At 36.6% G+C, this 27,103-nt stretch overlaps 39 protein-coding genes and 4 non-coding genes, besides 43 other annotated features. All coding sequences in view use genetic code 11, as the record gives it.

Annotated features, from left to right (window-relative positions):
* Window positions 1-27,103: part of a sequence feature ([JLA]; junction IRA-LSC (circular molecule)) that runs on past both edges of the window.
* cemA (envelope membrane protein) lies at window positions 156-848 on the forward strand. The gene has a single exon. The coding sequence runs from the start codon at window positions 156-158 to the stop codon at window positions 846-848; it is 693 nt and encodes a 230-aa protein (NP_043036.1).
* On the forward strand, window positions 1,088-2,050 carry petA (cytochrome f). Its single transcript has one exon. It carries the CDS (start codon window positions 1,088-1,090, stop codon window positions 2,048-2,050), a length of 963 nt encoding a protein of 320 aa, NP_043037.1.
* On the reverse strand, window positions 2,950-3,072 carry psbJ (photosystem II protein J). The gene has a single exon. The coding sequence runs from the start codon at window positions 3,070-3,072 to the stop codon at window positions 2,950-2,952; it is 123 nt and encodes a 40-aa protein (NP_043038.1).
* On the reverse strand, window positions 3,198-3,314 carry psbL (photosystem II protein L). Its single transcript has one exon. The coding sequence runs from the start codon at window positions 3,312-3,314 to the stop codon at window positions 3,198-3,200; it is 117 nt and encodes a 38-aa protein (NP_043039.1).
* Window positions 3,337-3,456, reverse strand: psbF (photosystem II protein VI). The gene has a single exon. It carries the CDS (start codon window positions 3,454-3,456, stop codon window positions 3,337-3,339), a length of 120 nt encoding a protein of 39 aa, NP_043040.1.
* psbE (photosystem II protein V) lies at window positions 3,467-3,718 on the reverse strand. The gene has a single exon. It carries the CDS (start codon window positions 3,716-3,718, stop codon window positions 3,467-3,469), a length of 252 nt encoding a protein of 83 aa, NP_043041.1.
* petL (cytochrome b6/f complex subunit VI) lies at window positions 4,955-5,050 on the forward strand. The gene has a single exon. It carries the CDS (start codon window positions 4,955-4,957, stop codon window positions 5,048-5,050), a length of 96 nt encoding a protein of 31 aa, NP_043042.1.
* On the forward strand, window positions 5,214-5,327 carry petG (cytochrome b6/f complex subunit V). Its single transcript has one exon. It carries the CDS (start codon window positions 5,214-5,216, stop codon window positions 5,325-5,327), a length of 114 nt encoding a protein of 37 aa, NP_043043.1.
* On the reverse strand, window positions 5,448-5,521 carry trnW. Its single transcript has one exon. It is a non-coding gene; the product is annotated as a tRNA-Trp (tRNA).
* Window position 5,528, forward strand: a sequence difference (conflict).
* trnP lies at window positions 5,659-5,732 on the reverse strand. The gene has a single exon. It is a non-coding gene; the product is annotated as a tRNA-Pro (tRNA).
* psaJ (photosystem I subunit IX) lies at window positions 6,116-6,244 on the forward strand. The gene has a single exon. The coding sequence runs from the start codon at window positions 6,116-6,118 to the stop codon at window positions 6,242-6,244; it is 129 nt and encodes a 42-aa protein (NP_043044.1).
* On the forward strand, window positions 6,601-6,801 carry rpl33 (ribosomal protein L33). The gene has a single exon. It carries the CDS (start codon window positions 6,601-6,603, stop codon window positions 6,799-6,801), a length of 201 nt encoding a protein of 66 aa, NP_043045.1.
* Window positions 7,135-7,647, forward strand: rps18 (ribosomal protein S18). Its single transcript has one exon. It carries the CDS (start codon window positions 7,135-7,137, stop codon window positions 7,645-7,647), a length of 513 nt encoding a protein of 170 aa, NP_043046.1.
* Window positions 7,871-8,230, reverse strand: rpl20 (ribosomal protein L20). The gene has a single exon. The coding sequence runs from the start codon at window positions 8,228-8,230 to the stop codon at window positions 7,871-7,873; it is 360 nt and encodes a 119-aa protein (NP_043047.1).
* Window position 8,629, forward strand: a sequence difference (conflict).
* Window position 8,654, forward strand: a sequence difference (conflict).
* Window position 8,694, forward strand: a sequence difference (conflict).
* Window position 8,719, forward strand: a sequence difference (conflict).
* Window position 8,736, forward strand: a sequence difference (conflict).
* Window position 8,813, forward strand: a sequence difference (conflict).
* Window position 8,824, forward strand: a sequence difference (conflict).
* Window position 8,825, forward strand: a sequence difference (conflict).
* Window position 8,826, forward strand: a sequence difference (conflict).
* rps12 (ribosomal protein S12) lies at window positions 8,910-9,023 on the reverse strand (one part of a trans-spliced gene, as the record gives it). Coding sequence (NP_043003.1) covers window positions 8,910-9,023 — 114 coding nt within the window.
* Window positions 9,157-9,807, reverse strand: clpP (ATP-dependent Clp protease proteolytic subunit). Its single transcript has one exon. It carries the CDS (start codon window positions 9,805-9,807, stop codon window positions 9,157-9,159), a length of 651 nt encoding a protein of 216 aa, NP_043048.1.
* Window position 9,942, forward strand: a sequence difference (conflict).
* Window position 9,964, forward strand: a sequence difference (conflict).
* Window position 9,968, forward strand: a sequence difference (conflict).
* Window position 9,994, forward strand: a sequence difference (conflict).
* Window position 10,020, forward strand: a sequence difference (conflict).
* Window position 10,039, forward strand: a sequence difference (conflict).
* Window position 10,055, forward strand: a sequence difference (conflict).
* Window position 10,058, forward strand: a sequence difference (conflict).
* Window position 10,232, forward strand: a sequence difference (conflict).
* psbB (photosystem II 47 kDa protein) lies at window positions 10,309-11,835 on the forward strand. The gene has a single exon. It carries the CDS (start codon window positions 10,309-10,311, stop codon window positions 11,833-11,835), a length of 1,527 nt encoding a protein of 508 aa, NP_043049.1.
* Window positions 12,004-12,105, forward strand: psbT (photosystem II protein T). The gene has a single exon. It carries the CDS (start codon window positions 12,004-12,006, stop codon window positions 12,103-12,105), a length of 102 nt encoding a protein of 33 aa, NP_043050.1.
* On the reverse strand, window positions 12,158-12,289 carry psbN (photosystem II protein N). Its single transcript has one exon. It carries the CDS (start codon window positions 12,287-12,289, stop codon window positions 12,158-12,160), a length of 132 nt encoding a protein of 43 aa, NP_043051.1.
* psbH (photosystem II protein H) lies at window positions 12,393-12,614 on the forward strand. The gene has a single exon. It carries the CDS (start codon window positions 12,393-12,395, stop codon window positions 12,612-12,614), a length of 222 nt encoding a protein of 73 aa, NP_043052.1.
* Window positions 12,744-14,146, forward strand: petB (cytochrome b6). One transcript has 2 exons: window positions 12,744-12,749; window positions 13,448-14,146. The coding sequence occupies exons 1-2, from the start codon at window positions 12,744-12,746 to the stop codon at window positions 14,144-14,146; spliced, it is 705 nt and encodes a 234-aa protein (NP_043053.1).
* petD (cytochrome b6/f complex subunit IV) lies at window positions 14,329-15,555 on the forward strand. One transcript has 2 exons: window positions 14,329-14,336; window positions 15,081-15,555. Exons 1-2 carry the CDS (start codon window positions 14,329-14,331, stop codon window positions 15,553-15,555), a joined length of 483 nt encoding a protein of 160 aa, NP_043054.1.
* Window positions 15,773-16,792, reverse strand: rpoA (RNA polymerase alpha subunit). Its single transcript has one exon. The coding sequence runs from the start codon at window positions 16,790-16,792 to the stop codon at window positions 15,773-15,775; it is 1,020 nt and encodes a 339-aa protein (NP_043055.1).
* Window position 15,856, forward strand: a sequence difference (conflict).
* Window position 15,894, forward strand: a sequence difference (conflict).
* Window position 15,895, forward strand: a sequence difference (conflict).
* Window position 15,896, forward strand: a sequence difference (conflict).
* Window position 15,898, forward strand: a sequence difference (conflict).
* Window position 15,909, forward strand: a sequence difference (conflict).
* Window position 15,915, forward strand: a sequence difference (conflict).
* Window position 15,944, forward strand: a sequence difference (conflict).
* Window position 16,148, forward strand: a sequence difference (conflict).
* Window position 16,150, forward strand: a sequence difference (conflict).
* Window position 16,152, forward strand: a sequence difference (conflict).
* Window position 16,169, forward strand: a sequence difference (conflict).
* Window position 16,170, forward strand: a sequence difference (conflict).
* Window position 16,404, forward strand: a sequence difference (conflict).
* rps11 (ribosomal protein S11) lies at window positions 16,855-17,286 on the reverse strand. Its single transcript has one exon. The coding sequence runs from the start codon at window positions 17,284-17,286 to the stop codon at window positions 16,855-16,857; it is 432 nt and encodes a 143-aa protein (NP_043056.1).
* Window position 17,089, forward strand: a sequence difference (conflict).
* Window position 17,094, forward strand: a sequence difference (conflict).
* Window positions 17,474-17,587, reverse strand: rpl36 (ribosomal protein L36). The gene has a single exon. The coding sequence runs from the start codon at window positions 17,585-17,587 to the stop codon at window positions 17,474-17,476; it is 114 nt and encodes a 37-aa protein (NP_043057.1).
* On the reverse strand, window positions 17,688-18,011 carry infA (translation initiation factor 1). Its single transcript has one exon. The coding sequence runs from the start codon at window positions 18,009-18,011 to the stop codon at window positions 17,688-17,690; it is 324 nt and encodes a 107-aa protein (NP_043058.1).
* On the reverse strand, window positions 18,091-18,501 carry rps8 (ribosomal protein S8). Its single transcript has one exon. It carries the CDS (start codon window positions 18,499-18,501, stop codon window positions 18,091-18,093), a length of 411 nt encoding a protein of 136 aa, NP_043059.1.
* Window positions 18,641-19,012, reverse strand: rpl14 (ribosomal protein L14). The gene has a single exon. It carries the CDS (start codon window positions 19,010-19,012, stop codon window positions 18,641-18,643), a length of 372 nt encoding a protein of 123 aa, NP_043060.1.
* rpl16 (ribosomal protein L16) lies at window positions 19,122-20,574 on the reverse strand. One transcript has 2 exons: window positions 20,566-20,574; window positions 19,122-19,523 (listed from the first exon to the last, which is right to left on the reverse strand). The coding sequence occupies exons 1-2, from the start codon at window positions 20,572-20,574 to the stop codon at window positions 19,122-19,124; spliced, it is 411 nt and encodes a 136-aa protein (NP_043061.1).
* Window positions 20,716-21,390, reverse strand: rps3 (ribosomal protein S3). Its single transcript has one exon. The coding sequence runs from the start codon at window positions 21,388-21,390 to the stop codon at window positions 20,716-20,718; it is 675 nt and encodes a 224-aa protein (NP_043062.1).
* Window positions 21,418-21,428: a sequence difference (conflict).
* Window position 21,452, forward strand: a sequence difference (conflict).
* On the reverse strand, window positions 21,452-21,898 carry rpl22 (ribosomal protein L22). Its single transcript has one exon. It carries the CDS (start codon window positions 21,896-21,898, stop codon window positions 21,452-21,454), a length of 447 nt encoding a protein of 148 aa, NP_043063.1.
* Window position 21,453, forward strand: a sequence difference (conflict).
* Window position 21,544, forward strand: a sequence difference (conflict).
* Window position 21,955, forward strand: a sequence feature ([JLB]; junction LSC-IR).
* Window positions 21,991-22,272, reverse strand: rps19 (ribosomal protein S19). The gene has a single exon. The coding sequence runs from the start codon at window positions 22,270-22,272 to the stop codon at window positions 21,991-21,993; it is 282 nt and encodes a 93-aa protein (NP_043064.1).
* Window positions 22,292-22,516, reverse strand: ZemaCp064 (hypothetical protein). Its single transcript has one exon. It carries the CDS (start codon window positions 22,514-22,516, stop codon window positions 22,292-22,294), a length of 225 nt encoding a protein of 74 aa, NP_043065.1.
* Window positions 22,403-22,477, forward strand: trnH. Its single transcript has one exon. It is a non-coding gene; the product is annotated as a tRNA-His (tRNA).
* Window positions 22,533-24,017, reverse strand: rpl2 (ribosomal protein L2). One transcript has 2 exons: window positions 23,628-24,017; window positions 22,533-22,964 (listed from the first exon to the last, which is right to left on the reverse strand). Exons 1-2 carry the CDS (start codon window positions 24,015-24,017, stop codon window positions 22,533-22,535), a joined length of 822 nt encoding a protein of 273 aa, NP_043066.1.
* On the forward strand, window positions 22,639-23,052 carry ZemaCp066 (hypothetical protein). Its single transcript has one exon. It carries the CDS (start codon window positions 22,639-22,641, stop codon window positions 23,050-23,052), a length of 414 nt encoding a protein of 137 aa, NP_043067.1.
* Window position 23,587, forward strand: a sequence difference (conflict).
* Window position 23,588, forward strand: a sequence difference (conflict).
* Window positions 24,036-24,317, reverse strand: rpl23 (ribosomal protein L23). Its single transcript has one exon. It carries the CDS (start codon window positions 24,315-24,317, stop codon window positions 24,036-24,038), a length of 282 nt encoding a protein of 93 aa, NP_043068.1.
* On the reverse strand, window positions 24,484-24,557 carry trnI. Its single transcript has one exon. It is a non-coding gene; the product is annotated as a tRNA-Ile (tRNA).
* Window positions 24,622-24,762, forward strand: ZemaCp068 (hypothetical protein). The gene has a single exon. It carries the CDS (start codon window positions 24,622-24,624, stop codon window positions 24,760-24,762), a length of 141 nt encoding a protein of 46 aa, NP_043069.1.
* On the forward strand, window positions 24,744-24,848 carry ZemaCp069 (hypothetical protein). Its single transcript has one exon. The coding sequence runs from the start codon at window positions 24,744-24,746 to the stop codon at window positions 24,846-24,848; it is 105 nt and encodes a 34-aa protein (NP_043070.1).
* On the forward strand, window positions 24,879-25,604 carry ZemaCp070 (hypothetical protein). The gene has a single exon. It carries the CDS (start codon window positions 24,879-24,881, stop codon window positions 25,602-25,604), a length of 726 nt encoding a protein of 241 aa, NP_043071.1.
* On the forward strand, window positions 25,891-26,310 carry ZemaCp071 (hypothetical protein). Its single transcript has one exon. It carries the CDS (start codon window positions 25,891-25,893, stop codon window positions 26,308-26,310), a length of 420 nt encoding a protein of 139 aa, NP_043072.1.
* On the forward strand, window positions 26,321-26,437 carry ZemaCp072 (hypothetical protein). The gene has a single exon. It carries the CDS (start codon window positions 26,321-26,323, stop codon window positions 26,435-26,437), a length of 117 nt encoding a protein of 38 aa, NP_043073.1.

Consider the following 27,103-nt stretch of genomic DNA (forward strand, 5'->3'; position numbering starts at 1 on the left):
CCACTCCATTTAGATCTAAGAAAGAACCCAATACAATGAAATTCCACTAGTATACAAAAAGAGAAATAGATACAAACACAAGGTCTCAAACCTTGTTATAGAATTTTTGCTTCAAAGAAAAGAAATATCATATATATTCAGCTTACAGATCAAAAATGAAAAAAAAGAAAGCATTGCCTTCTTTCTTATATCTTGTATTTATCGTACTTTTGCCCTGGGGAGTCTCTTTCTCTTTTAACAAATGTCTGGAACTTTGGATTAAGAATTGGTGGAATACCAGGCAATCCGAAACTTTCTTAACTGATATTCAAGAGAAAAGGATTCTAGAAGGATTCATAGAATTAGAGGAACTTTTTCTCTTGGACGAAATGATAAAAGAGAAACCGAAGACACATGTACAAAAACTTCCTATAGGAATACACAAGGAAATAATACAATTGGCCAAAATAGATAATGAGGATCATCTCCATATCATTTTGCATTTCTCAACAAATATAATCTGTTTGGCTATTCTAAGTGGTTCTTTTTTTCTGGGTAAAGAAGAACTTGTCATTTTGAATTCTTGGGTTCAGGAATTTTTCTATAACTTAAATGATTCAATAAAAGCTTTTTTTATTCTTTTAGTTACTGATTTTTTTGTTGGATTTCACTCTACCCGCGGTTGGGAACTACTAATTCGTTGGGTCTACAACAATCTTGGATGGGCTCCTAACGAGCTAATTTTCACTATTTTTGTTTGTAGTTTTCCTGTGATTCTAGACACGTGTTTGAAATTTTGGGTCTTTTTTTGTTTAAACCGTCTATCTCCTTCACTTGTAGTCATTTATCATTCAATTAGTGAAGCATAAACTCACTCATTTCATTTCCTAATATTAATCAAATTAGCATATTTCTTTTCTTCCTTTAGAAATAGAAAGAAAGCCCTTTTCCTTTTTAACCAAATTCTTTCTATTTCTACCTGCTCAAGGTATTCATCATTCTAGTACAACTATTGCAGTAGAATGACAACAGACTCGTGTATAGGGAACTAGATTAGCTTAGCTACCTATCTAATTTATTGTAGAAATTCCGGGATCCGCGATTGGACATGGAAAATAGAAAAACTTTTTCTTGGTTAAAGGAACAGATGATTCGATCGATTTCTGTATCGATCATGATATACGTAATAACTCGCACATCTATTTCAAACGCATATCCCATTTTTGCGCAGCAGGGTTATGAAAACCCGCGGGAAGCAACTGGACGAATTGTATGTGCCAATTGCCATTTAGCTAATAAGCCTGTGGATATTGAAGTTCCCCAAGCAGTGCTTCCTGATACTGTATTTGAAGCAGTTCTTCGAATTCCTTATGATATGCAGCTGAAACAAGTTCTTGCTAATGGTAAAAAGGGAGGGTTGAATGTGGGTGCTGTTCTTATTTTGCCCGAGGGATTCGAATTAGCGCCGCCCGACCGTATTTCTCCTGAGTTGAAAGAAAAGATAGGAAATCTCTCTTTTCAGAGTTATCGTCCCAATAAAAAAAATATTCTTGTGATAGGCCCTGTTCCCGGTAAGAAATATAGTGAAATTGTCTTTCCCATTCTTTCCCCCGATCCCGCTACAAAAAAAGACGTTCATTTCTTAAAATATCCCATATATGTAGGGGGAAACCGAGGAAGGGGACAGATCTATCCTGACGGTAGCAAGAGTAACAATACGGTCTATAATGCTACGTCAACAGGTATAGTAAAAAAAATACTACGTAAAGAAAAGGGGGGATATGAAATATCCATAGTGGATGCATCGGATGGGCGCCAAGTGATTGATATTATACCTCCCGGGCCAGAACTTCTTTTTTCAGAGGGGGAATCGATCAAGCTTGATCAACCATTAACAAGCAATCCTAATGTAGGAGGGTTTGGTCAGGGGGATGCAGAAATAGTGCTTCAGGATCCATTGCGCGTCCAAGGCCTTTTGTTTTTCTTCGCATCTGTTATTTTGGCACAAGTTTTTTTGGTTCTCAAAAAGAAACAGTTTGAAAAGGTTCAATTGTACGAAATGAATTTCTAGATCCTGGGATTTCTTACCATCAAGTGAGAAAAAAGCCTCGATTTCTGGAATTCCTTATTTCTATCTCATGCAAAAGAAGAGGATCCAAGGCAAAGACGAGAACAATAAAAGGAACAAGTCCTTTTAGGAGGAATTGTGGGTCTTCTTAATCCTCTATTGGGCACAAGAAAAAGGCTTTTTTGCCTTTTTCTTGTGTCGATTCTTCTTGTATCGAAGTAAGAATCATTTTTCTTCTTATTTGTTTTGTCAAAGATTACTATTTATTCTTTATTCGGGTCTGTCTTTTGGACTTCCTTTGCTTAGGTTCGGGCGCGGTAGTGGACAAACAGAGGGAAAGAAGGTATGGCGGGGACACATTTCTTGTGAGCAAATAGAATTGCTTTACTTTTTGAATTAAGTTCAACTTTGAACTTACAGAAATTTTGTAAAAAAAAATCTATACCCTCCCATGGAAGGGTGGTTTTGATTTTTAGGCTAGTTGAGTAGTTTTGATTAAGGTTTTATTAGTTTATTTACTCTAAACTAAATCAACGATTTGCAGGATACTTCCTTCATGGAATAAAATACTGGATCCTCTCCCCTCTTTCTTGTTGCTTCATAAGAGTGAATCCATTTTATGGGCGAAAGGCGGGGGCTTTAAATCGACCGATGGTTTGCTTCACTCACTAACATCATTAACAAACAAAAGAATAAATGGAGGGATTCCAACCATCAGAGCAAAGGTTTTCTCTTTGTTATTTTTACAAATAGAAATAGGTAACCAATTTCTAGATTATGGAACAAAACCGCGTTATAACAATAAGAATTCCGCGGGCCCTTTCCGCTCTAATCAGATAAAGGGGAGTAAGGACCCGCTAAGTTCCTACTTTTTCATGTTTACAATCTGGATCCTCCGATTACTATAGAGATGAACCCAATCCAGAATACGAACCGTAAAAGAAAAAACCTATTAAACCAATCACAAGAATACCAGTTACAGTACCTATCAGCCAAAGAGGAATTCTTCCAGTAGTATCGGCCATTTCCCCTACTTTCCTCCACATTTTCTCAAGTGGTCATGCTAGAGACAAAAACAGTCATGGATAGTTATAAAGATGGTATCCTTCCAAATGGGATAAGAGAATTCTTACTACTCTCTTTCTTTCTCTCAATTGAAGAAGTAATTGGAAAATAAAACAGCAAGTACAAAAATGAGTAATAAACCCCAGTATAGACTGGTACGATTCAATTCAACATTTTGTTCATTCGGGTTTGATTGTGTCATAGTTCTATAGTTGGAATTTGGTTTATCGTTGGATGAACTGCATTGCTGATATTGATCCCAAGAAAAAAACCGTGGGTACAGCTAATCCGTGAACAGCCAGCCATCGCACTGTAAAAATAGGATAGGTTCGATCTATGGTCATTGGGGGCCTCCTAAAAGGATCTACTAAATTCATCTAGTTGTTCTAAAGAATCAAAACGGTCGGTTATTAATGGAATTCCTTGTCGGCTTTCCGTGAAATACTCGTTTGGTCGAGGACTTCCAAACACGTCATAAGCTAAACCCGTACTGACAAATAACCAACCCGCAATGAATAGGGAAGGTATAGTAATGCTATGAATAACCCAGTATCGAATACTGGTAATAATATCAGCAAAAGAACGTTCTCCCGTGCTTCCAGACATGCTGAGCTCCCAAAATTTTTATTCAAAAAAGGAATTGATTCCGTAAAAGATGGGATCCACCAGTAAATAGAAAATTACTGATATTTCATCCTTGTGAGATTGTCAATTTTGTACCAAAGGTGTATTTTGAGTATACCGAATTAGTATAGCTATCCTTCCTATGGCACAGCAATCCAGTTTTGCTTGGTCCCGAAACAGAATTCCTTTTTTCTCTTTTTTGTTCCTTGTCTATAGGAAAATTACATGTTATTCAAGGCATCAATAGAACCCCACAATTTTTTGGGTCCTACTTATTTTCATTGTCTTCGGAATAGTAGAATAATTTAATTTGGAATAGCGGCCAAGATCTTGGGAAAATCTAAGTTAATGATTAATAAGATAAAGAATTTAGGAAGGATATTCTCATATTGACGCAATACAAAGATAAGTATATGCAAAATCGATCCCTTTTTAGTTAAAGGAATTTAATTGGTTAGCATAAAATAATATCTAATAAATAGAAAATCGAATAGCGGATAATCCGTTATGAAAGAAACGGAATACATTCTTTGAAGAATCAAGATTCGTAATCAATCCTTGTCTTGTTTGTTGGATTAGGTCTAATTTTCTTGACCAAACAGCAAGCATGGAACTTTACAAGAAGAACTTAAAAGAAAAGGATAATTGAAGTAACTTTGAATCCACTTTTGTTGGGGTTCAAAAAACGAATAAAAATAAATAAAAAAAAGTAAATTTAAGGAATAGTTCCCTTTTTGAGGGGGCCCTCGGGGGTCGTGGAATGCTTTTCTTCTCCTCTTATTCCATATGGAATACAATGAGTTAAAATTTGCTCCAAAAAGAGGATGAAATCCATCCTATTAAAAAAGAAATAATCCGAATCCGAAATAGAAAGAATTTTTTTTTTTTCAAATTCAATTCTTTATTTATCTTTTATTCCAAAATTCTCCCGAAAATCCAATTTCATTTTTCAATGGGGTTAGATGATCTAGTTCTTAATATTATTAGTTTACTTAACTGACAGATTCCACAACAAATCTCTTGATTCGGAATTAGGGACTCATGTTCCGTCTGATGAATCGATTTTCTCTTTTTTTTACACTTCTGTATCTCACTCTATCTTGTTTTTTAGTATTATCTAAAATAACCGATGAATTATGAATTTTCCATAACTTAAACTTAGGTAAGTGCTTTACCAACATATGTAGTGTAGTAAAAAAAATGGAATTGAACCCCTTCATGCTTACTATAACTAGTTATTTCGGTTTTCTACTGGCTGCTTTAACTATAACCCCAGCTCTATTTATTAGCTTGAACAAGATACGTCTTATTTGAAATGAATTGAATAGAAGAATCTTTCTTTTGGATTCTTGGTATTCTAGACTCTTTTCCACACTAATTACCAATTCTTTTCTTGGTCATTGAGATTCGTGGGTAGTTTAGACTATTATTTAGAGATAGATCGTACCTCTTTTTTTATCCCCTCGAACAAATCGAAATGATTGAAGTTTTTCTATTTGGAATCGTCTTAGGCCTAATTCCTATTACTTTAGCGGGATTATTCGTGACTGCGTATTTGCAATACAGGCGTGGGGATCAGTTGGATCTTTGATTGAGTAATATTTCTTTTTTGATTGACCTCCTCTCTGGTCTGGAGGAGGTCAAATTGGAGTTGCAATTCTACTTTGTTTTTTTTTAAGTTATTTTAGTTTCGACATAAGATATATGGAATCACGCTCTGTAGGATTTGAACCTACGACATCGGGTTTTGGAGACCCGCGTTCTACCAAACTGAACTAAGAGCGCTTTCAAAACAAAAAAAAAAAGAAAATCCTTTTCTATTCCTAACGTGTCTCACGTCCGTATAGTATCCACAAATTCAAGTTATACCCACTTTAATCGATCTCCCCACTACTGCCCATAACGAAGAGAGAATTAATAGGTAGGGATGACAGGATTTGAACCTGTGACATTTTGTACCCAAAACAAACGCGCTACCAAGCTGCGCTACATCCCTTTTCCAAATTGTTGTACAATGCCATTGTACACAATTCCTTTCTTGTTTTCCACATCGTAATTTTCTTCTATTTCTTTATCCATATAGAACTTTCTTGTCATTTCTTGTTTTTGGTCTCATATAAGTCAAGGAAGGGGTATAAACTAAAATCCAGTCAAATTTCACCTATAAAAGAAAGACTACTATTCCTTAGTAATGTATAGGAAGAAGGGGTCATCTTTTTTAGGGATAGGAAAATCTCGTCTATACGGTTCATTCTATATATATATAATATTTATTTTGTTTTTTTAGTTAGGAATTTCGCCTAAACAAAAGAAATACAAAGGATCTTGGGCAAGAGTATCTGATCATATATGTATTCCAATACGGAAGGAGGATTTTCAATGCGGGATATAAAAACATATCTCTCTGTAGCACCCGTGCTAAGTACTCTATGGTTTGGGGCTTTAGCAGGTTTATTGATAGAAATCAATCGTTTATTCCCAGATGCTTTGTCATTCCCTTTTTTTTAATTATAGTTATTCCTATGCGAGAGATAGAATTCTTCGTGACATGACGAAAATTCCCCCTTTTTGAATTCTTTTTTAGTATATGAAGCAAAAAGAAAGAAAAGATGGATAAGGATTGTATTCTTTAATTATTTCTCTATGTTTTATTACTTAATTTACGAATTTCAAAAATTTTGTATTCTATTGGATTGGATTTGTTCGAGAATTCGAAGAATTACAACAAAATCTTTAGAAATCACATTTTTAGTTAGGAACTTCTATGGATTTTATTCTTCTTCTTTTCTTTGGATCCAAAATAGAAGAATAAAAGAATAGGTATAAGAATTAAGTTAAGTCGATCCAAAAAGGAAAGGAGGTTCATGGCCAAGGGCAAAGATGTTAGAATCCGAGTTATTTTGGAATGTATTAGTTGTGTTCGAAAGGGTACCAATAAGGAATCGACGGGGATTTCTAGATATAGTACTCAAAAGAATCGCCACAATACGCCCGGACAATTAGAATTAAGAAAATTTTGTCGTTATTGTCGCAAGCATACCACTCATAATGAAATAAAGAAATAGGAGCATCGTGTGTTCGATTTTTCCAAAGAACAGAAAGAGTAAGAACTTCTTATTAAATATATAGAACATAGATAGAATACTAAATACAAATCAACTCATCTGATTTTAGGTAGATATTATTTCATATGTATAGAGGGTTTTTATTTTTATATATTTGGATTTTTTATATTTTTATATAGTATATTTTGATTTAATCAATTTATATAGTATATTTTGATTTAATCAAATAATATATGGACCAAAGAAAGACTACTTCTTCTGGTTCTGGATCAAAAATTAATAAAAGAAAGAAATCCATTTTTTTTTTTCAAATTTTAAAATAAGGAATAAATCATGTATATATCTAAACAACCTTTTCGTAAATCTAAGCAACCCTTTCGTAAATCCAAACAAACTTTTCATAAATCTAAGCAACCTTTTCGTAAATTCAAACAACCTTTTCGTAAATCTAAGCAACCTTTTCGTAAATCCAAACAACCTTTTCGTAGGCGTTCTCGAATAGGCCCGGGGGATCGAATTGATTATAGAAACATGAGTTTAATTAATCGATTTATTAGTGAACAAGGAAAAATATTATCTAGACGAATAAATAGATTAACCTTGAAACAACAACGATTAATTACTCTTGCTATAAAACAGGCTCGTATTTTATCTTTCTTACCATTTCGTAACTATGAGAATGAGAAGCAATTTCAAGCCCAGGCAATTTCAATAATTACTGGTCCTAGACACAGAAAAAATAGACATATTCCTCAATTAACACAAAAGTTCAATTCCAATCGAAACTTAAGAAACTCCAACCAGAATTTAAGAAACAACAATCGAAACTTAAGTTCCGATTGTTGATGTTTTATTCGAAAGACTCAGACTCATATATAAAGTAAAGTAATCCAATTTGGATTCTTGTGTTTGTTATAAGAAAGAAAAATGGGAAAAAATAAATAGTTTTTTTATTTATTGCAACATGCTCGTCGATTCCTACCACTTAATCTTAATTTATTGTATCTTCCCGGAGTTCCCTCTCCGGGAATTCGGTTTTAATTATTCCTGTATATTACTTTTTTATCCTTTAATTGATGATCCTTATTTTATTGGAAATCGTGTAAAGATTATTTGGATTTGATACAGCTACTTGTGCAAGCATTTTACGATTAAGAATCAATTCCTTCTTGGACAGATTGTGTATTAATTTACTATAACTATTGAATACGTTATATACCCGTGTTGCTGCGTTTATCCGAGTGATCCACAAACGACGAAAATCCCTCTTTTGCCTGCCTCTATCTCGATGAGAAGAAACAAAAGCTCTTCTTACTTGTTGAGTAATCACTCGATTAAGTCTTAAATGAGCCCCCCTAAAGTTTGAGGCAAATGAACGCATTTTTGTTCGTCGTCTCCGAGCTATATATCCTCGCGGAACTCTGGTCATTGAATCAAATTAACCTTAATGAATAACTAATGATTTCTCTTCTTTTAACCCTCTTTTTTCCCATTAATAACTAAACGGATTATTCCGATATATAAAATATTAATTCCAATGGCTTTTGCTACTATAACCTTCCCAACCACGATTTTTTATTCTATTTAGTTATTTCGCATAGAAATAACAAATTCTAACGATACTAAAAAAACAGTGGGTTCCATCGTTTTTATGGTTCCCTTTTAAACGGCGAGGCCCTCTCTATACACCGGAGCCCTTTCTTTCATCAAAAGGTATTGTGAACTTGTATAGTTCACATTCTTTGGCTCTACCTATCCATTATAGAGTAAATAACTCTTTTCACAATAAGAGTTATTCATACAGTGACGGTATTTAATTATGAAAGTTGCTAAGTAGCTGACCCTTTAGTCCGGTTCTTTTAAGATAAAGGAGCATAAGCCTTTTTCTTTTTAATTACTATTTCCTCCGCTTAATGGATACCATTTGTTACCAATGGGGAATTGCTTCTTCCAATCTAGATGATTGGATTTGCACCAAAGGAAACCATAAATTCCATATACCATAGAAATCTTAGGATAGAGCTTCTCTATCCTATTCATTGGTACCGATCATGGATACTTCAAAAATTTTATTATTTGTTTGAACTCATGATCTGAACGAGTCGCACATACACCCTAGCACATGTTCCTCGACGCTGAGGACATCCCTTAAGCGCGGCCGATTTTCTAGCATTTCGTATTGGCTGTCTTGCATTTCTAATAAGTTGTTTAACCGTTGGCATGTCGTATGTATATATAAAATGGATTGGTTTAGATCGATCTTAACCTGATGATTCATCATCATGAAGTATTTCTATTTTCTATAGCATAAAACCCGAATTTAGGTTTGAGATAAATTTACAAGAAATCCACCCACTACCAATCCTTAAACATTTCTGGAAACCACACTGGATCAGTATCGCAGTGCTCGTCAATCATTTCATCCCCTACAATATCGACAAGTCCATAAGCTTTGGCTTCGTCTGCTGACATAAAAACATCCCTTTCCATGTCTTCGGATACAACCCAAAAAGGCTTGCCTGTTCTTAGTGCATAAACCCTTGTGATCATTTCGCGAACTTTGTGTAACTCTTCCACTTCTAGTAAAAATTCTGGTGTCCTTGCCCGATAATAAGCACTAGCAGGTTGGTGAAGCATAATCCTAGCGTGAGGGAATGCTATACGCTTGGTGGGTTCTCCTCCAAGCAGAATGAAGGAGGCCATGGACGCGGCTATTCCGAGGCATATTGTATATATATCAGGTGTCACCGTTTGCATCGTATCAAAAATCGCCATTCCTGAGATTAGCCAACCGCCAAGGGAATTTATAAACAAAAAAATATCGCTATTTCCATCTTCTATACTGAGATATACCATCAGACCTGTAATATGATTTGTGATCTCGCAACGAATCTCTTGACCTAAAAAAAGTGTCCTTTCTCGATACATAACATTGTATAAGTCAACCCAAGTCGCTTCTTCATCTCCGGGAATCCGGTAAGGTACTTTTGGAACACCAATGGGCATATTAGATTAATATTATTAAATTTAAGTAAAAAAACTACACTTTAATATGGAAACGTAAGAATGGAAGAGAAAGAAAGAATCCGCAGTTTATTATCTTCATTTTTTTTTTCTTATTCTATAAGAATACTATAGATTCTATTAATACATAGATTGAAATATTCTACATATAAGGAAGGTAAAACAGATTGAATAAAGAAAAAAGAATCCGTGATTTGAATGATAAACAAAGAGGGATGAAGGATCTATTCTTCGTTTTTCCAAATAGCCCAAGCTACCCATTGCATATTGGCACTTATCGAGTATAGAATAGATCTGCTTCTCTTTCTTCTTACAAACAGAATTGGCTTGTTATTTTTAATGGAATGAAATAAATATTCACGCTTTCTGACATAGAATCCCCTAGAAGGGTTAGGTACATAGAATCAAGTATGGATAGTCTTTTCCAATGCGATAAAATAAAGCGACATCGTGTCTATTTTTCTTTGCTAAAGGGGTATTTCCATGGGTTTGCCTTGGTATCGTGTTCATACTGTCGTATTGAATGATCCGGGTCGATTGCTTTCGGTGCATATAATGCACACAGCTCTAGTTTCTGGTTGGGCTGGTTCGATGGCTTTATACGAATTAGCGGTTTTTGATCCCTCTGATCCTGTTCTGGATCCAATGTGGAGACAAGGTATGTTCGTCATCCCCTTCATGACTCGTTTAGGAATAACGAATTCGTGGGGTGGTTGGAGTATTTCAGGAGGAACTGTAACGAATCCGGGTATTTGGAGTTATGAAGGTGTGGCAGGTGCGCATATTGTGTTTTCTGGCTTGTGTTTCTTGGCAGCTATCTGGCATTGGGTATATTGGGACCTAGAAATATTCTGTGATGAGCGGACGGGAAAACCTTCTTTGGATTTGCCCAAGATCTTTGGAATTCATTTATTTCTTGCAGGGGTGGCTTGTTTTGGCTTTGGTGCATTTCATGTAACGGGTTTATATGGCCCTGGGATATGGGTGTCCGATCCTTACGGACTCACTGGAAAAGTACAAGCTGTAAATCCTGCGTGGGGTGCAGAAGGTTTTGATCCTTTCGTTCCGGGAGGAATAGCTTCGCATCATATTGCTGCGGGTACTTTGGGCATATTAGCGGGCCTATTCCATCTAAGTGTCCGTCCGCCTCAACGTCTATACAAAGGGTTACGTATGGGCAATATTGAAACTGTACTTTCCAGTAGTATCGCTGCTGTTTTTTTTGCTGCTTTCGTAGTTGCCGGAACTATGTGGTATGGATCAGCAACTACCCCAATCGAATTATTTGGGCCTACTCGTTATCAGTGGGATCAGGGATACTTTCAGCAAGAAATATATCGAAGAGTTAGCGATGGGTTAGCCGAAAATCTTAGTTTATCAGAAGCTTGGTCTAAAATTCCCGAAAAATTAGCCTTTTATGATTATATTGGTAATAATCCGGCAAAGGGGGGATTATTCAGAGCAGGCTCAATGGACAATGGGGATGGCATAGCTGTTGGATGGTTAGGACATCCCGTCTTTAGAGATAAAGAAGGACGCGAGCTTTTTGTACGTCGTATGCCTACTTTTTTTGAAACATTTCCGGTCGTTTTGGTAGATGAAGAGGGAATTGTGAGAGCGGACGTTCCTTTTAGAAGAGCAGAATCCAAATATAGTGTTGAACAAGTAGGCGTAACGGTGGAGTTCTATGGTGGCGAACTTAATGGAGTAAGTTATTCTGATCCTGCTACTGTAAAAAAATATGCGCGGCGTGCTCAATTAGGGGAAATTTTTGAATTAGATCGAGCTACTTTGAAATCAGATGGTGTTTTTCGCAGCAGTCCAAGGGGTTGGTTCACTTTTGGTCATGCTACCTTTGCTTTGCTCTTCTTTTTCGGACACATTTGGCATGGCGCTCGAACCTTGTTCCGAGATGTTTTTGCTGGTATTGATCCAGACTTGGATGCTCAAGTGGAATTTGGAACATTCCAAAAAGTTGGAGATCCAACTACAAGGAGACAGGCAGCCTGATACCACATTGCTATGGTATCTTTCACCTCCATTTTTTGTTTGATTTGACATGAGGAACATCTCCTGTCCTTTCTTTGACTCTTTTTCTTTTTTTATATGGGAAATGATCCCAAATGATAAGTGAATAGGTGTGGAAGTTATAATTGTAAATAAACCAGGATCGAATCTATGGAAGCATTGGTTTATACGTTCCTTTTAGTTTCGACTTTAGGGATAATTTTTTTCGCTATCTTCTTCCGAGAACCACCTAAGGTTCCGACTAAGAAATGAAATAATTTAATTGAAGTAAGAAGTCCCCCGGAGGGGAGACTTCTTACTTCAATTAGTCCCCATGTTCTTCGAATGGATCTCTTAATTGTTGAGAGGGTTGCCCAAACGCGGTATATAAGGCATACCCAGTAAAGCTTACAAGTAAACCAGATATGGAGATGGCGACTAAAGTTGCTGTTTCCATTTTTATAGAATTTCAAGATTACAATGGATCTATGAAAAGATCGTGTATTTACAACTACAACGGAATAGTATACAAAGTCAACACCAATGATTAAATAGAATTTATGGCTACACAAACCGTTGAAGATAGTTCTAGACCTAAGCCAAAACGGACTGGCGCAGGTAGTTTATTGAAACCCTTGAATTCGGAATATGGGAAAGTTGCTCCGGGTTGGGGGACTACTCCTTTTATGGGGGTCGCAATGGCTTTATTCGCGATATTCCTATCTATAATTTTAGAAATTTATAATTCTTCTGTTTTACTGGACGGAATTTTAACGAATTAGGTTTCTACTAACTAAAACTATGACTTCATAGTTTTTCCATCCAAAAAAAGCCTTTCTACTTTAAGCTCCACATTTCTAGACATTCTGGTAGTTCGACCGTGGATTTTTTTGTTTTGGTATCTCTGGAATATGAGTGTGTGACTTGTTAGAATTGATCCTATTGATAATACATAGAAGGGGCCTGTTATCTCTATCAAGATGATTCTAATTCGTCAGATATTATTTATTCTAGTATCTGGAACACGAAATACATAGAGTGGATCAAAAAAAAAGGAACTATGATTCATACTCACTATTTAGACCTCGCAACCAGACTTAAAAAAAAATGAAGTAGTTCTTAATAAAAAAAGAAATTTTCTTCCTTCCAATTTTGTTTGCCCAAAAGAGAACTCTTTTCTCTTTCAATAAATGATCATCAAGCGGTTCTTATTCGAAGAACCCTTGCCTTTTGTTTATCTTGAGACTGAATCATCGTGGCTCTAGTATGAATCTAAGGTTTTAATTGAACTGATTCATAGGATCGCAACAAGATAATTTCTATCAGAAAACCACTAGAAATTTTGATTTTATTTTTTGACTAGTCAAAAAATAAAATCAATAAAAAATAGGGAAGAGAAAAGTCAAGAGGCCTCTAATGATCAACATAAGGGAAAGAAAGACAGATGAGCCAACTTGAGATTTTTTGGCATTATTATCACAAAGAAGAAATTCTGGATTTTTCTTATTTCATATCTTCAAGGCAAATCGATCCAATACCGTGGCTGATGGAGTTTTGAACCCTTTTTTTCTAATATCCGTTGAAAATTTGTGTATTTCTGCTTGAGCCGTACGAGATGAAATTTTCATATACGGTTCTCGGAGGGGGAGTCGGGCTAGTTACCTATCTCAATAAAGTATATGATTGGTTTGAAGAACGTCTTGAGATTCAGGCAATTGCAGATGATATAACTAGTAAATATGTTCCTCCTCATGTCAACATATTTTATTGTTTAGGGGGAATTACACTTACTTGTTTTCTAGTACAAGTCGCTACCGGTTTTGCTATGACTTTTTACTACCGACCGACCGTTACAGAGGCTTTTTCCTCCGTTCAATATATAATGACGGAGGCCAACTTTGGTTGGTTAATCCGATCGGTTCATCGATGGTCAGCAAGTATGATGGTTCTAATGATGATCCTGCACGTATTTCGTGTGTATCTCACAGGTGGATTTAAAAAACCCCGTGAATTAACTTGGGTCACAGGCGTGGTTTTGGCTGTATTGACTGCATCATTTGGTGTAACTGGTTATTCTTTGCCTTGGGATCAAATTGGTTATTGGGCAGTCAAAATTGTTACAGGTGTACCCGAAGCTATTCCGGTAATAGGGTCCCCTTTAGTGGAATTATTACGTGGAAGTGCTAGTGTGGGCCAATCCACTTTGACTCGTTTTTATAGTTTACATACCTTTGTACTACCTCTGCTTACTGCCGTATTTATGTTAATGCACTTTCCAATGATACGTAAGCAAGGTATTTCGGGTCCGTTATAGGGAAGGCATAGCATAGAGAATTCTAATTCTCATATATCATATCGGGTAGGTTGTGGTATTTCATTGCTACAAACATGGGTTATTGTAAAATAAGACATGTCATTTGGATACTTCTCTTCAACTTCGAAGTATTTTTATACAAATAGTTGAAGTGAATTTTACGAAAGAAAATAAGGCGGATTATGGGAGTGTGTGACTTGAATTATTAATTTGGCCATGCAGATAGAGAATTGGATCTGCCACATTAGAATTCACGACCAAAGGTGTCTCCGCATCCAATCAACACGTAAGTCCCCTATCTAGGAAGGATAGGCTGGTTCACTCGAGGAGAATATTTTCTATGATCATACCCCACCAACCATGTCATCCATGAACAGGCTCCGTAAGATCCTATAGAGTATAAATGGAATAAGTCATGTGATATGATCCAATTCAATTTTTATTACACTTACTTTTTATTATAGTATGGAAATGCATTCATTTTCTTTGCATCGATTTTGATCCGCAATACTATCGGAGTAAAAGAAGGGATCTAAGGAAGAACGCAGGCTAAACTTTTTGATTTTTTATTAGTAACAAGTAAATACTTTGTTTGGACATAAGAAACTTGCGATATCGAGGGGATAAACAACAACTAATCAAGAGACAATCCACAAAGCAATTGATCATGATCAAATTTGTAAGCCCACTTGGATATTGAGCATTTAAGCATAAGAATAGGATTCTTTTCAATGAGTAGTTATAGGCGCAACTTCGGAAAAGATAATTTGATAAAGTTTTTCTTACCTTGAGTCATTGAGTCATTATATACCCCTATTCTATTGTGGATCCTCCACGGTCTTATTTCTTTCATTCTTGCTCGAGCCGGATGATGAAAAATTCTCATGTCCGGTTCCTTTGGGGGATGGATCCTAAAGAATTCACCTATCCCAATAACAAAGAAACCTGACTTAAATGATCCTGTATTAAGAGCAAAATTAGCTAAAGGGATGGGACATAATTATTATGGGGAACCCGCGTGGCCCAACGATCTTTTATACATTTTTCCAGTAGTAATTCTAGGTACTATTGCGTGTAATGTAGGTTTAGCGGTTCTAGAGCCGTCAATGATTGGTGAACCGGCGGATCCGTTTGCAACTCCTTTGGAAATATTACCCGAGTGGTACTTCTTTCCCGTATTTCAAATACTCCGTACAGTACCCAATAAGTTATTGGGCGTTCTCTTAATGGTTTCTGTGCCAACGGGCTTATTGACAGTACCCTTTCTAGAGAATGTCAATAAATTCCAAAATCCATTTCGTCGCCCAGTAGCTACGACCGTTTTTTTAATCGGTACTGCAGTAGCTCTTTGGTTAGGTATTGGAGCAACATTACCCATTGATAAATCCTTAACTTTAGGTCTTTTTTAGTTTAGGGATTTTTCGAGTTGATTCATTCCACCGCGAAGTCCCCTGCATGGGTATCTAGGAAATAGTTACTTCCAAGTGAATCTTCCCTAGATACCTAAAATCTATTTTATTATGATCCATTTCGCGAAAATATAGATTATGCCAAAGATGCCAAATTGCTTTCTTTTTTCTTTTTATTCTAACTCAAAAAAGAAGAAGAGGAAAAAATTGCAATGATTTAAAGCGAGAACTTGTTCTTAGGTAAATCAATTGGGAGATGCTTCTCTAGAGTGTCCCATATCAGTTTTCCATCTTCCATACGAAAACTATTAATTTGCATAAGATCTTCTTCAGTCTTACTCAAAAGGTCCAATAGTGTATGTATATTGGCCCTTTTGAGACAATTATACGTTCTAGAAGGCAATTCTAATTGATCAATAAAAATACAATTCAATGGAATTCCTTTTTTGTTTTTCTTTAGATTAGTGAATCTTTTTTGAAAGGTTAAAAGGGGTGGAGTTAACCTGTTTTTATTTTCTTCGAAACTAGTGCCCTCTTCCTCTGTGTGTAGAAAAGGAAGAAATAAATCAATCAAATTACGAGAAGCTTCATAAAGCGCTTCTTTAGGAGTTAAACTTCCATTCGTCCATATTTCTAAAAAAAGTATCTCGTGTTTTTCATTTCCATTCCCACAAGAAAAAATACTATAATTCACATTTCGAACAGGCATGAATACAGCATCTATAGGATAACTTCCATCTTGAGAGTTCTTTCTGAGTTCCGTATGATATGCGCGATCTCTCTTGATCTGTAACTCAATACAGAAATCAACGGGTTCTCTCAAGTTAGCTATAGGTTGTGTCGTATCAACGATTTCTACGGAAGGCGGTAAGATTATATCTTGAGCGGTTATGTATCTAGGACCTTTGACGCAAATTGATGCGTCTCTAACTCCATAGAGATTACTTCTCAATACAATTTCTTTCAAATTTAGTAAAATTTCTTGTATGGATTCTTCAATACCTACTATTGTGGAATATTCATGTGGCACGTTCCCAAATTTGGCGCGTGTGATACATGTTCCTTCTATTTCTCCAAGTAAAGCTCTTCGCAAGGCAATACCGACAGTATCCGCTTGACCTTTTCTAAGCGGAGACAGAATGAAACGACCATAATAAAGACGTTTACTATCTACTCTTGATTCAACACACTTCCACTCTAGTGTTTGAGTGGATCCTGTTATCTCTTCTCGAACCATAACAGACTATATTATTTGATCATTGAATCGTTTATTTCTCTTGAAAGCGGTTTCATTTTTTTTTACAGACGTCTTTTTTTAGGAGGTCGACATCCATTATGCGGCATAGGTGTTACATCGCGTATACAACTTAACCGTACACCACTTTTAGCAATGGCTCGTAATGCGGCATCTCTTCCGCTACCAGCACCTTTTACCATAACTTCTGCTCGTTGCAAACCCACTGTACGAATAGCATCTACTGCTGTTCTTTGACCAGCATAGGGTGATGCTTTTCTTGAGCTTTTGAATCCACAAGTACCTGCGGAGGACCAGAAAACGACCCGACCTTGTGGGTCTGTAACGGTTATAATGGTATTGTTGAAACTAGCTTGAACATGAATAATCCCTTTTGTTATTCTACGTGCACTCTTCCGTAAACTAAAACGGGCATTCCTACGCAAACCAATACGCACTTTCTTACGTGAACCTATTTTTGGTATAGCTTTTGTCATATTTTATTATCTCATAAATATGAGTTAGAAATAACAAAAAGAAAAAAGATACAAAGATATCCGTTTCAGGTTAAAATATATCCTTTACTTTCATTTTTTTTATTTGCAATTTGGGCATTTCCGTGGGTACTTTTTACTTTAATTAGAAAGAAAAGCTATTAGAAAGAAAAGCTTCTTTTTCGAAAGATTACCCCTGTCTTTGTTTATGCTTCGGATTGGAACAAATAACTCTAATTCGCCCACGCCTGCGAATCAGTCGACATTTTGTACAAATTTTACGAACGGAAGCTCTTATTTTCATATATGGGTATTCCTTTCTTAAACTATGAATCTATTCTTTTGGAAAAAATAAGTCTCTTCACTTAAATTTTGAAACTTGGAAGTTATTACCCCAGAAAAACCTAATCCTTTGAATCTTTGGTATCCTTCAAATCTTCAGTATCCTTCGAGTCTTCGGTACGCTTCGAATCCTTATGGGGAAGTCTATAAATTATACGACCTTTGCTGGAATCATAACGACTTATTTCAATTTTGACCCTATCCCCCATCAGTATTCGTATAGAACTAGACCGGATCTTTCCTGAAATATAGCCCAGGATGATGGTGTCATTCTCTAGGCGAACGCGGAACATTCCGTTGGGTAGGGCTTCCGTAACTAAACCTTCGAAAGTGACTTTTGCTTCTCTCGGGTTTTTTTTTTCTCTACTATTTTTTTTTTCTGTCATATATTTTTCTCCTATTTTTCTATTTTTATTTTCAAAATAGGAAGTTCGAGATAGAATTTGGGTACTATAGGTGGGGCCATTACCATATATAACATAAAACTTCTCCCCCAATTCTGTTTAGTCGAGCTTCTCGATCTGTCATTATACCTCGAGAAGTAGAAAGAATAGCAATTCCCATTCCGCCCAAAACCTTAGGAATTCCTTGATAGTTGGCATAAATTCGTAAGCCAGGTCGGCTGATACGCTTTAAAAAGGTTCTAGTTCTATATATTCCCTTTCTAGTCTTTCTCCTTTGATGTCGCAAAGTTGAAACCAAGAAATATCTGTTACTTTCCTGATGTTTCCGAACACTTTCAATAAAACCCTCTCGTAGAAGTATTTTAACAATGTTTTCGGTAATATTTGTGGATACTACTCGAACAGTTCCTTTTTTATTCATGTCTGCGTTTCTTATAGAGGTTAGTAAATCAGCAATAGTGTCCTTGCCCATAAGACTCTAATTCTAGGTTCCTCCTAATTTTTCTATAATCAACATGTTTTCCCTTTTCTTTAAATTTAGGATTTTAAAGCATATACGTGAGACAAAATCTACTAATTTTTTCTTTGATCTATATCTCGTCTACTAGTATTTATAATACTTCAGGAGCTAATGAAACTATTTTAGTCAAATTCAATTCTCTTAATTCTTCGGCAACCGCGCCAAAAACTCGAGTTCCTTTTGGATTTCCTTTTTGATCAATGATAACTGCTGCATTGTCATCATAGCGTATTATTATACCGTCGTCGCCTTTGAATTCTTTACGTGTACGTACAATTACAGCTCGAATTACTTCGGATCTTTCTAGAGGCATTTGGGGCACTGCGTCTTTGATTACAGCAATAATAACATCACCAATACGAGCATATCGCTGATTACCAGCGGCTCCTATGACTCGAATACACATCAATTTTCGAGCTCCACTGTTATCTGCTACATTTAAAAGGGTCTGAGGTTGAATCATATTATTTGGATTTCCATTTGTTATTTCAATGCAAAAGGATGAAAGAAATATTGTCTTTCCAGAAAGAAAAACCAGGGGTTTTTTATCTTCAATATTCCTTTTTGGGGTTCTATATCTCTAATCGAAGAAATTGACTTCGTATGGGCATTTTACTGGCAGCTATAGAGATAGCTGCTCTAGCTACAGTTTCGGATACTCCGCTCATTTCATAAAGTATTCGACCTGGTTTAACAACGGCTACCCAATATTCGGGGGATCCCTTTCCCGAGCCCATACGTGTTTCTGTGGGTCTTATTGTAACCGGTTTGTCGGGAAATATACGCACCCATATTTTTCCACCACGACGTGCATATCGTGTCATTGCTCTTCGTCCTGCTTCTATCTGTCTCGCGGTGATCCAAGCGGGTTCAAGTACTTGAAGAGCATATCTACCAAAACAAATATGATTGCCTCGGCAGGATTTTCCCTTCATTCTTCCTCTATGTTGTTTACGAAATCTAGTTCTTTTGGGGTTATAGTCGATGGTTCCTTCTTAGTTCCATCTCTACTACAAAACTGGACATGAGAGTTTCTTCTCATCCAGCTCCTCGCGAATGAAATGAGAAGCGTGCGAATGTCATTTCTCTAATTCCATAATATTCAAAAATATTATAGATAGATACACATCAATATATAATAGAAAAAGTTAGGTTTTTTTGATTTTGACTTTCTTAAACTTAAAAAAGAAAAATTAAATATATAGTCAAGAAAGAAGATCTAGAATATATCCAAATTCAATATTTATATAAAATGTAATCCTTCCTTTTTTGGAATCTCCTTTTTTTTTATTCTTATTGAATCGTGGTAAAGTATTCTAATCCAATAAGGATTTCGCGGGCGAATATTTACTCTTTCCTGTCTTATTTGTTAATTTAGAACCTTATCAAATAAAGCAATTTTGTGGTTTGTCCGCCATCCACCAATGAAGTGTTAGGATTCTTTCAATAAATCCTATGTAGTCATAGGTTTTGTCGTTCCCACAGCTTCTCCTTTAATGGTTAGGTTTGAATCCTGCAATGGAGCTTCCAATTTTTTTTTCCGAGTCAATTTTCTCAGTTTTATTAACCCGGCTGCTCTTTATTTATTGCTTTATATTTTTATTTGTTGTTTCAAAAGTCAAGTTACGATGAATTCTCTCTTTTTTTTGAGAATTTTATTATATTGATGCTTTATCACATTGCCTTTTTTTTATGATGAATTCATAGACCATACATATGGGAATCCTATATCTTTCTTATTCTTCTTCCTTCTATCTATCATCCCTCCTTTTATCCACTACCCTTTAGTTTTGCTTCATAGCCTAGAATCTGGTTTCTTTTGTAGAGAAAAAAATGCAGTTGCTACAACTATATGATAGATCTACTCATTTTTGATAGATGTATTTATTCACATAGTGACTGTTTCTTAGTTAGGATCTCGACAATACGAAGCAATAGGTTGGTTATTAGTTAATTTTCTATCATTACTAAGTTTTTTTCCATTTTTGACCCTAAAGAAAAAACTAACAGTCACACACTAAGCATAGCAATTATATTAAAAGATTTCTTAATTTTCATTAAATCTTATAGAAAGAGGGATACTTCTTCTTTTTTTTAGGGATTTTTGGAAAAACAAGGTTTTGTCTTTTTTATTCTATCACTGGCGGAATGGGAAGACATGGTTAGTTATTCTTCTTCTACGAATATCCAAATTTTGACACCTAATACTCCATAGATAGTTCGAATTGGATAGCAGCAATAATCAATTTTAGCGCGAATTGTTTGGAGGGGTAGTCTACCCTTTTTGATGCATTCGGCACGTGCAATTTCTTTTCCTGCTAGACGACCCGCAATTTGGATTTTTATTCCCTTTATATCCGCTTTTTTAGTTAATTCAATAGCTTTTTTCATTGCTTTTCGGAATGAAACTCTATTTTTTAATTGGAAAGCTATATATTCCGCAAGAATATTAGGTTGTCTATAAGGTTCTTTAACCTTTTCGATAGCAATATTAAGTCTCTGGTTTACAGAATTAACTTCCTTTTGGAGATCTTTCTCTAATTCTTCGATTGCTCCCTTTTTCTTTAATAAGTTGGGGAATCCAATATGGATTATGACGTGGATTGTATCGATTTCTTTTTGAATTTCTATATGTGTAATTACTTCAGAACTTGAGTCTGATTCCATTTTTCTATTCGAGCCTTTTTTCCTATTCTTTTGTATATAGTTCTTGATACAATTCCGTATTTTTTTATCTTCCTGTAGACCTTCAGAATAATTTTTTGGTTGTGCGAACCAAAAGGAATGGTGATTTTGGGTTGTACCAAGTCTGAAACCGAGTGGATTTATTTTTTGTCCCATATTTTTCTATTATATTTCTTTTTTTTTTACTGGGAATCGAAATCTTAGATTGATCTAAAGATTATTTTGATTTCTTTACTATATTTAGTACAATTGTTATATTACACATCGTTTTTTTTATAGAATAACTACGTCCTCGAGCTCGAGGTCTGAATTTTTTCATAATAGTACTCCTACTGACTTCGGCTTTAGTGATGAATAAATTCGTTTTGTCGAAATCCCTATAATGAGTAGCATTTGCTGCTGCCGAATAAACCAACTTTAAGATGGGATACGATGCTCGATAAGGCATGAGATTCAGTATCATAACGGTTTCCTCGTAGTAACGCCAGCGAATCTCATCTAGAACTCTTTGTGCTTTGAAAACAGACATATGTATGCGTTTTTGTGCTTTGAAAACCCGTTCGAATTTAAGTAGACGATCGGTTGGAACTTTTCTTGCGAGTTTTCTCAGCCCCTTCTTCTTCTTTATCCTAGGGGTATACTTTACCAATTTGAAACTTGTCATAAATAAGGTTATTACCCGCCTACCTTTACTTTATTTGATTATTTGAATCCTATAAATTTTGTTTATTCTGAATCTTTCTATTCTGAATTCAATTAACGACGAGATTTAGTATCCTTTCTTGTACTTTCATAACTCGTGAAATGCCGAGTAGGCACGAATTCCCCCAATTTGCGACCTACCATAGGATTTGTTATGTAAATAGGTATATGTTCTTTTCCATTATGAATCGCGATTGTATGGCCAACCATTGCGGGTAGAATGCTAGATGCCCGGGACCACGTTACTATTATTTCTTTCTCCTCCTTCATATTGACCTTTTCGATTTTTGCCAATAAATGACGAGCTACAAAAGGATTCGTTTTTTTTCGTGTCACAGCTGATTACTCCTTTTTTTCATTTTAAAGAGTGGCATCCTATGTCCACTATCTCGATCGAGGTATGGAGGTCAGAATAAATAGAATAATAATGAATGGAAAAAAGAGAAAATCCTTTAGCTGGATAAGGGGCGGATGTAGCCAAGTGGATCAAGGCAGTGGATTGTGAATCCACCATGCGCGGGTTCAATTCCCGTCGTTCGCCCATCGCATTATTGCAAATTCCAAAAATGCAATTTTCCATATTCCTAGTTACGTATTTACTTACGGCGACGAAGAATAAAACTATCACTATATTTTTTCCTTTTCCTAGTTCTTCTTCCAAGCGCAGGATAACCCCAAGGGGTTGTGGGTTTTTTTCTACCAATGGGGGCTTTCCCTTCACCACCCCCATGGGGGTGGTCCACAGGGTTCATAACTACCCCTCTTACTACGGGGCGTTTACCTAGCCAACACTTAGATCCGGCTCTACCCAAACTTTTTTGGTTCACCCCAACATTACCCACTTGTCCGACTGTTGCTAAGCAGTTTTGGGATACCAAACGGACCTCCCCAGATGGTAATCTTAAAGTGGCCAATTTACCCTCTTTTGCAATCAGTTTCGCTACAGCACCTGCTGCTCTAGCTAATTGCCCACCCCTTCCACGTGTGATTTCTATGTTATGTATGGCCGTGCCTAAGGGCATATCGGTTGAAGTAGATTCTTCTTTTTTCTCAAAAAACCCCTTCCCAAACTGTACAAGCTTCTTCCAAAGCATACGGCTTTCTAGATGTATATGACGATCTCTAGACAGATGGATCTTATATGAATCGTATGATGAAGTACCACATGAGTGGATATATAGAAAAGGAATCCAAATCCGCCGAATCGCTCATGTTATGATCTTCTACATCCTAGGTCTCCGCGTTCCGTCATCTGGCTTATGTTCTTCATGTAGCATTCAGATCGAATGACTCTATGAAATTACGTCGATACTTCCACATATTATGGGTAACGTAGGAGACATCCCTATTTTCACCCGGGGGTCTTAATTACCACTGCTTAACTTTCAATTCGCCTCTGACCATCAAATTAAATGTGAATAACCCGTCCTCCTCTCTTTGAAACAAGGGGCGCTTCCGGTTCTGTGCGTGCTTCAAACAATTTTGTCTTCTCCATATTACCATATCTCTAGAGTCAATAATTTTCTATGAGGAACTACTGAACTCAATCACTTGCTGCCGTTACTCAACAGTTTTCTGTTGAGGTCTATCCCGTAGAGGTAGTCAAATTGGATCAGTGATCGATTTCTAGGTTTCGTCGTAAACCTAATTGGTTACTTCCAATTACGTAAATCAATAGTTCAAACCGCACTCAAAGGTAGGGCATTTCCCATTGATATAGGAACTTTTGTACCAGAAACAATAGTATCTCCAATTATAGCCCCTCTGGGATGTAAAATATATCTCTTCTCACCATCCCCATAGTGTATGAGACAAATGTATGCATTTCGATTAGGGTCGTATTCTATGGTTATGATTCTACCAGATATGTCTTTTTGATTCCGTCGAAAATCGATTTTACGGTATAGGCGCTTATGACCTCCCCCTCTATGCCTTGCGGTAATGATTCCTCTGGCATTACGACCTTTACCACAACGGTGCCGTCCATGGATCAATTTATTTCGTGGATTGGATTTCACTTGCCTGTCTACGGTTCCCTTGCGTGTGCTCGGGATAGGTGTTTTGTATAAATGTTTCGCCGTATTATTAAGTATTCTCCTTTAGTTCGTTTCTCTATCTAGAAGTGGAATAGAATAACCCGGTTGAAGGGTAATGATCATACGTCTGTAATGCATTGTATGTCCCAGAATAGGTCCCATTCTTCTACCCTTTCCGGGTAGTCGATGGCTATTCACAGCTACTACCTTAACACCAAAGAAGAGTTCGACCCAATGCTTTATTTCTGTCTTAGTGAATCCCGATTCGACATTAAAAGTATATTGATTCTTTCCCAATAAACGAAGACTCTTTTCTGTAAATACTGCGTATTTGATTCCATCCATAAATCGACTTTCCCCCCTATGCTCTGAGTTCCAGTATCGATAAGAATTCGAGTTCTTATTGTTCTTATGTTATGGTATGAATATACCATACCAATTCGTTATGTATGGATGATGGATGAGATTCCATGGATAGAGAGCCAATTCCAATAGACCGTTCCCGTTCGCGTGCATCCAGCAGGAATTGAACCCGCAAATTTACCAATTATGAGTTGGGCGCTTTAACCATTCAGCCATGGATGCTTAACAGGGATCATCGTACATCGTAAATAACCAATTTTCATATAGAAAGACATATCATAGAAAAATGAAATCGAAAATATTCGGAGATGGCAAATATTCGGAGATGACTATGAAAACACCTCTCCGGATCCTCGAATTGAAAGAGAGACTGAGAGGGATCAAGAATCCTAATTCTCGCTATTTGGAATGGATCCAATTCTATTGAGTCTGACCCATAGTGATCATTTCTCTTTAGCAAAGAATGACCTTGGTTATCAAAGGATTGAACAACCGAGATCCATTTACTTATGATACCTAGTTGACATTGCTAACAAGGATCTAATGAATTATGAGTTTAATAGATTCTCTTTAGCAGAAAGACGTATATTCCTTGCTCATTATCAGACAATCACTTATTCCCAAACCTCGTGTGGGGCTAATCGTTTTCATTTACCATCTCATGGAAAACCCTTTTCGTTCCGCTTAGCCCTATCGGGTATTTTAGTGATAGGTTCTATAGGAACTGGACAATCCTATTTGGTCAAATACCTAACGAAAAATTCCTATTTTCCTTTCATTAAGGTACGAGGGCTTCTTATTCCACAAGAACGAAAGCACCTTTTCATTCTTTCATATACTAGGGGTTTTTACTTGGAAAAGACAATGTTCCATACTAAAGGATTCGGGTCCATAACCACGAGTTCCAGTGCACTAGATCTTGTAGCACTTAGCAACGAGGCCCTATCCATTAGTATTCCACATAAGAAATCCATTATAGAAACTAATACAATTAGATTAGCTCTTCATAGACAAACTTGGGGTTTGCGAGCCAAGATAAGACCGGCTCGGGATCATGGGACCCTTTTCTATCAGATAGGAGGGGATCTTGTACAAAATAGACTTCTAAGTAATAACCCCATAGATCCTATATCTATCTATATAAAGAGGCAATCGTGTCAGGAAGCGGCTTTTTCTTTGGCCAAACGGTACTTCGAACTTGGAACGAGCATGAAGAGATTAACGAGACTTCTTTCTCTTTTGAGTTTTTCTGGCGGACCGGTCGCGTAAGATCTTTGGTCTTCCCCCGGAACCGATGAAAAAGTGGGTCGCTTCTTATGGACTCGCTCAGAATGATCTTCTCTATCTATAGTTCATGGCCTATTAGAAGTAGAAGGTGCTCTGGTGCAATCCTTACCGACAGAAAAAGATTGCAGTCGGGTTGATAATAATCGAGTGCCATTACTTCGTCGGTCCGAACCAAGGAATCCGTTAGAAATGTTTTGAAATGGATATTGTTCTCTCTTTGATTAGGGATGCTATATGAAAAGAAGTGGAGTTTGAAAAAGGGAACGGAATGGTCAAACCGGAACTGCTAGAGGAACGAATTTTCAATAGCATAACTTGGGCTCCTAGAATATGGGGCCCTTGGGACAATCTATTTGATTGCAGGGACAGGTACGCTGAATATGACTGGGGATTTTCCTATGGGTATTGGAGCGGGTCCAAGCAGATTAAAGAGGATGAGTTGTCAGAGACTGCTATTTATTCGAATTATTTCTGGTATATTTATCATAAAAAGGGGGAGGTGCAAGAGACTGATTCGGACTTCTTGCAGAGTGGAACAATGCAGTACCAGACACGAGATATATCTTTCAAAGAAGAAGGCTTTTTTCGAATAAGCCAATTGATTTGGGACTTCGGATCCATTCTTTTTCCTATTCAAAGATCAGGCCTTTGTCTCTGTGTTTTCACGTCGAGAATTCTTTGCAGATGAAGATGAAGAGATGGCAAAGCGGCTTAGTACCAGTACCTGGAGAAAAAAGCCTCCTAAACATATGGCTAGCAACTGGTTCACCAGGAGTACGCAAGAAAGGCAAAAGCACTACGAATTATTGATTTAGGAATGGGAATGGGCTAGAACCCTGGGCTCTTCCTTATATAATTAATGGTCTTTTCATTCTAATACTCTATCCGAGAGTTCTCAGTATTTAGCAAAGCTGTTCCTATCTAACGGAAGGCTCCTGGATCAAATGACAAAGACATTGTTTGTGGAGAAAGAGGTGGCTTTTCCCGGATGAAATGAAACATTTCATTTGTGTAACAGGAGAAAGATTTCCCACTCCTTAGCCGTAAAGATATGTGGCCATGAAAAAGGGAGGGGATTCAGTGGAACAGGATTGGCCGGGCGGTAGAGTCGTGGAAACACTTGTTGATTCCTATTTTGGACCCTAGCTCCATGGAACAATATGCTACTGCGGAAACATGGAAGAATTGCAATCTTAGATCAAAACACTATGTATGGGATGATATGAACTGCCTAAATAAGAATTCTTGAGCGTCGAATAACCTGAGTACTAACTACATCAAACAATTTGCATTAATGAAACTGTGTAAATCCACCGGATAATCAAAAATACGCATGTCTGATGAAATGGTTGTTGCTATCTGTTTCCATAACGAATCCTTGGTTTAACTGAATAAGTAAAGAAAATGGGCCCTTTCTCTTCGTCTCAGATCGATGGATCTTCTCGATTGGAAGATCTCCCATATGGATAATACACATTCCA

This window comes from Zea mays, chloroplast, assembly GCF_902167145.1.
Source record: "Zea mays chloroplast, complete genome".
NCBI classification, from domain to species: domain Eukaryota; kingdom Viridiplantae; phylum Streptophyta; class Magnoliopsida; order Poales; family Poaceae; genus Zea; species Zea mays.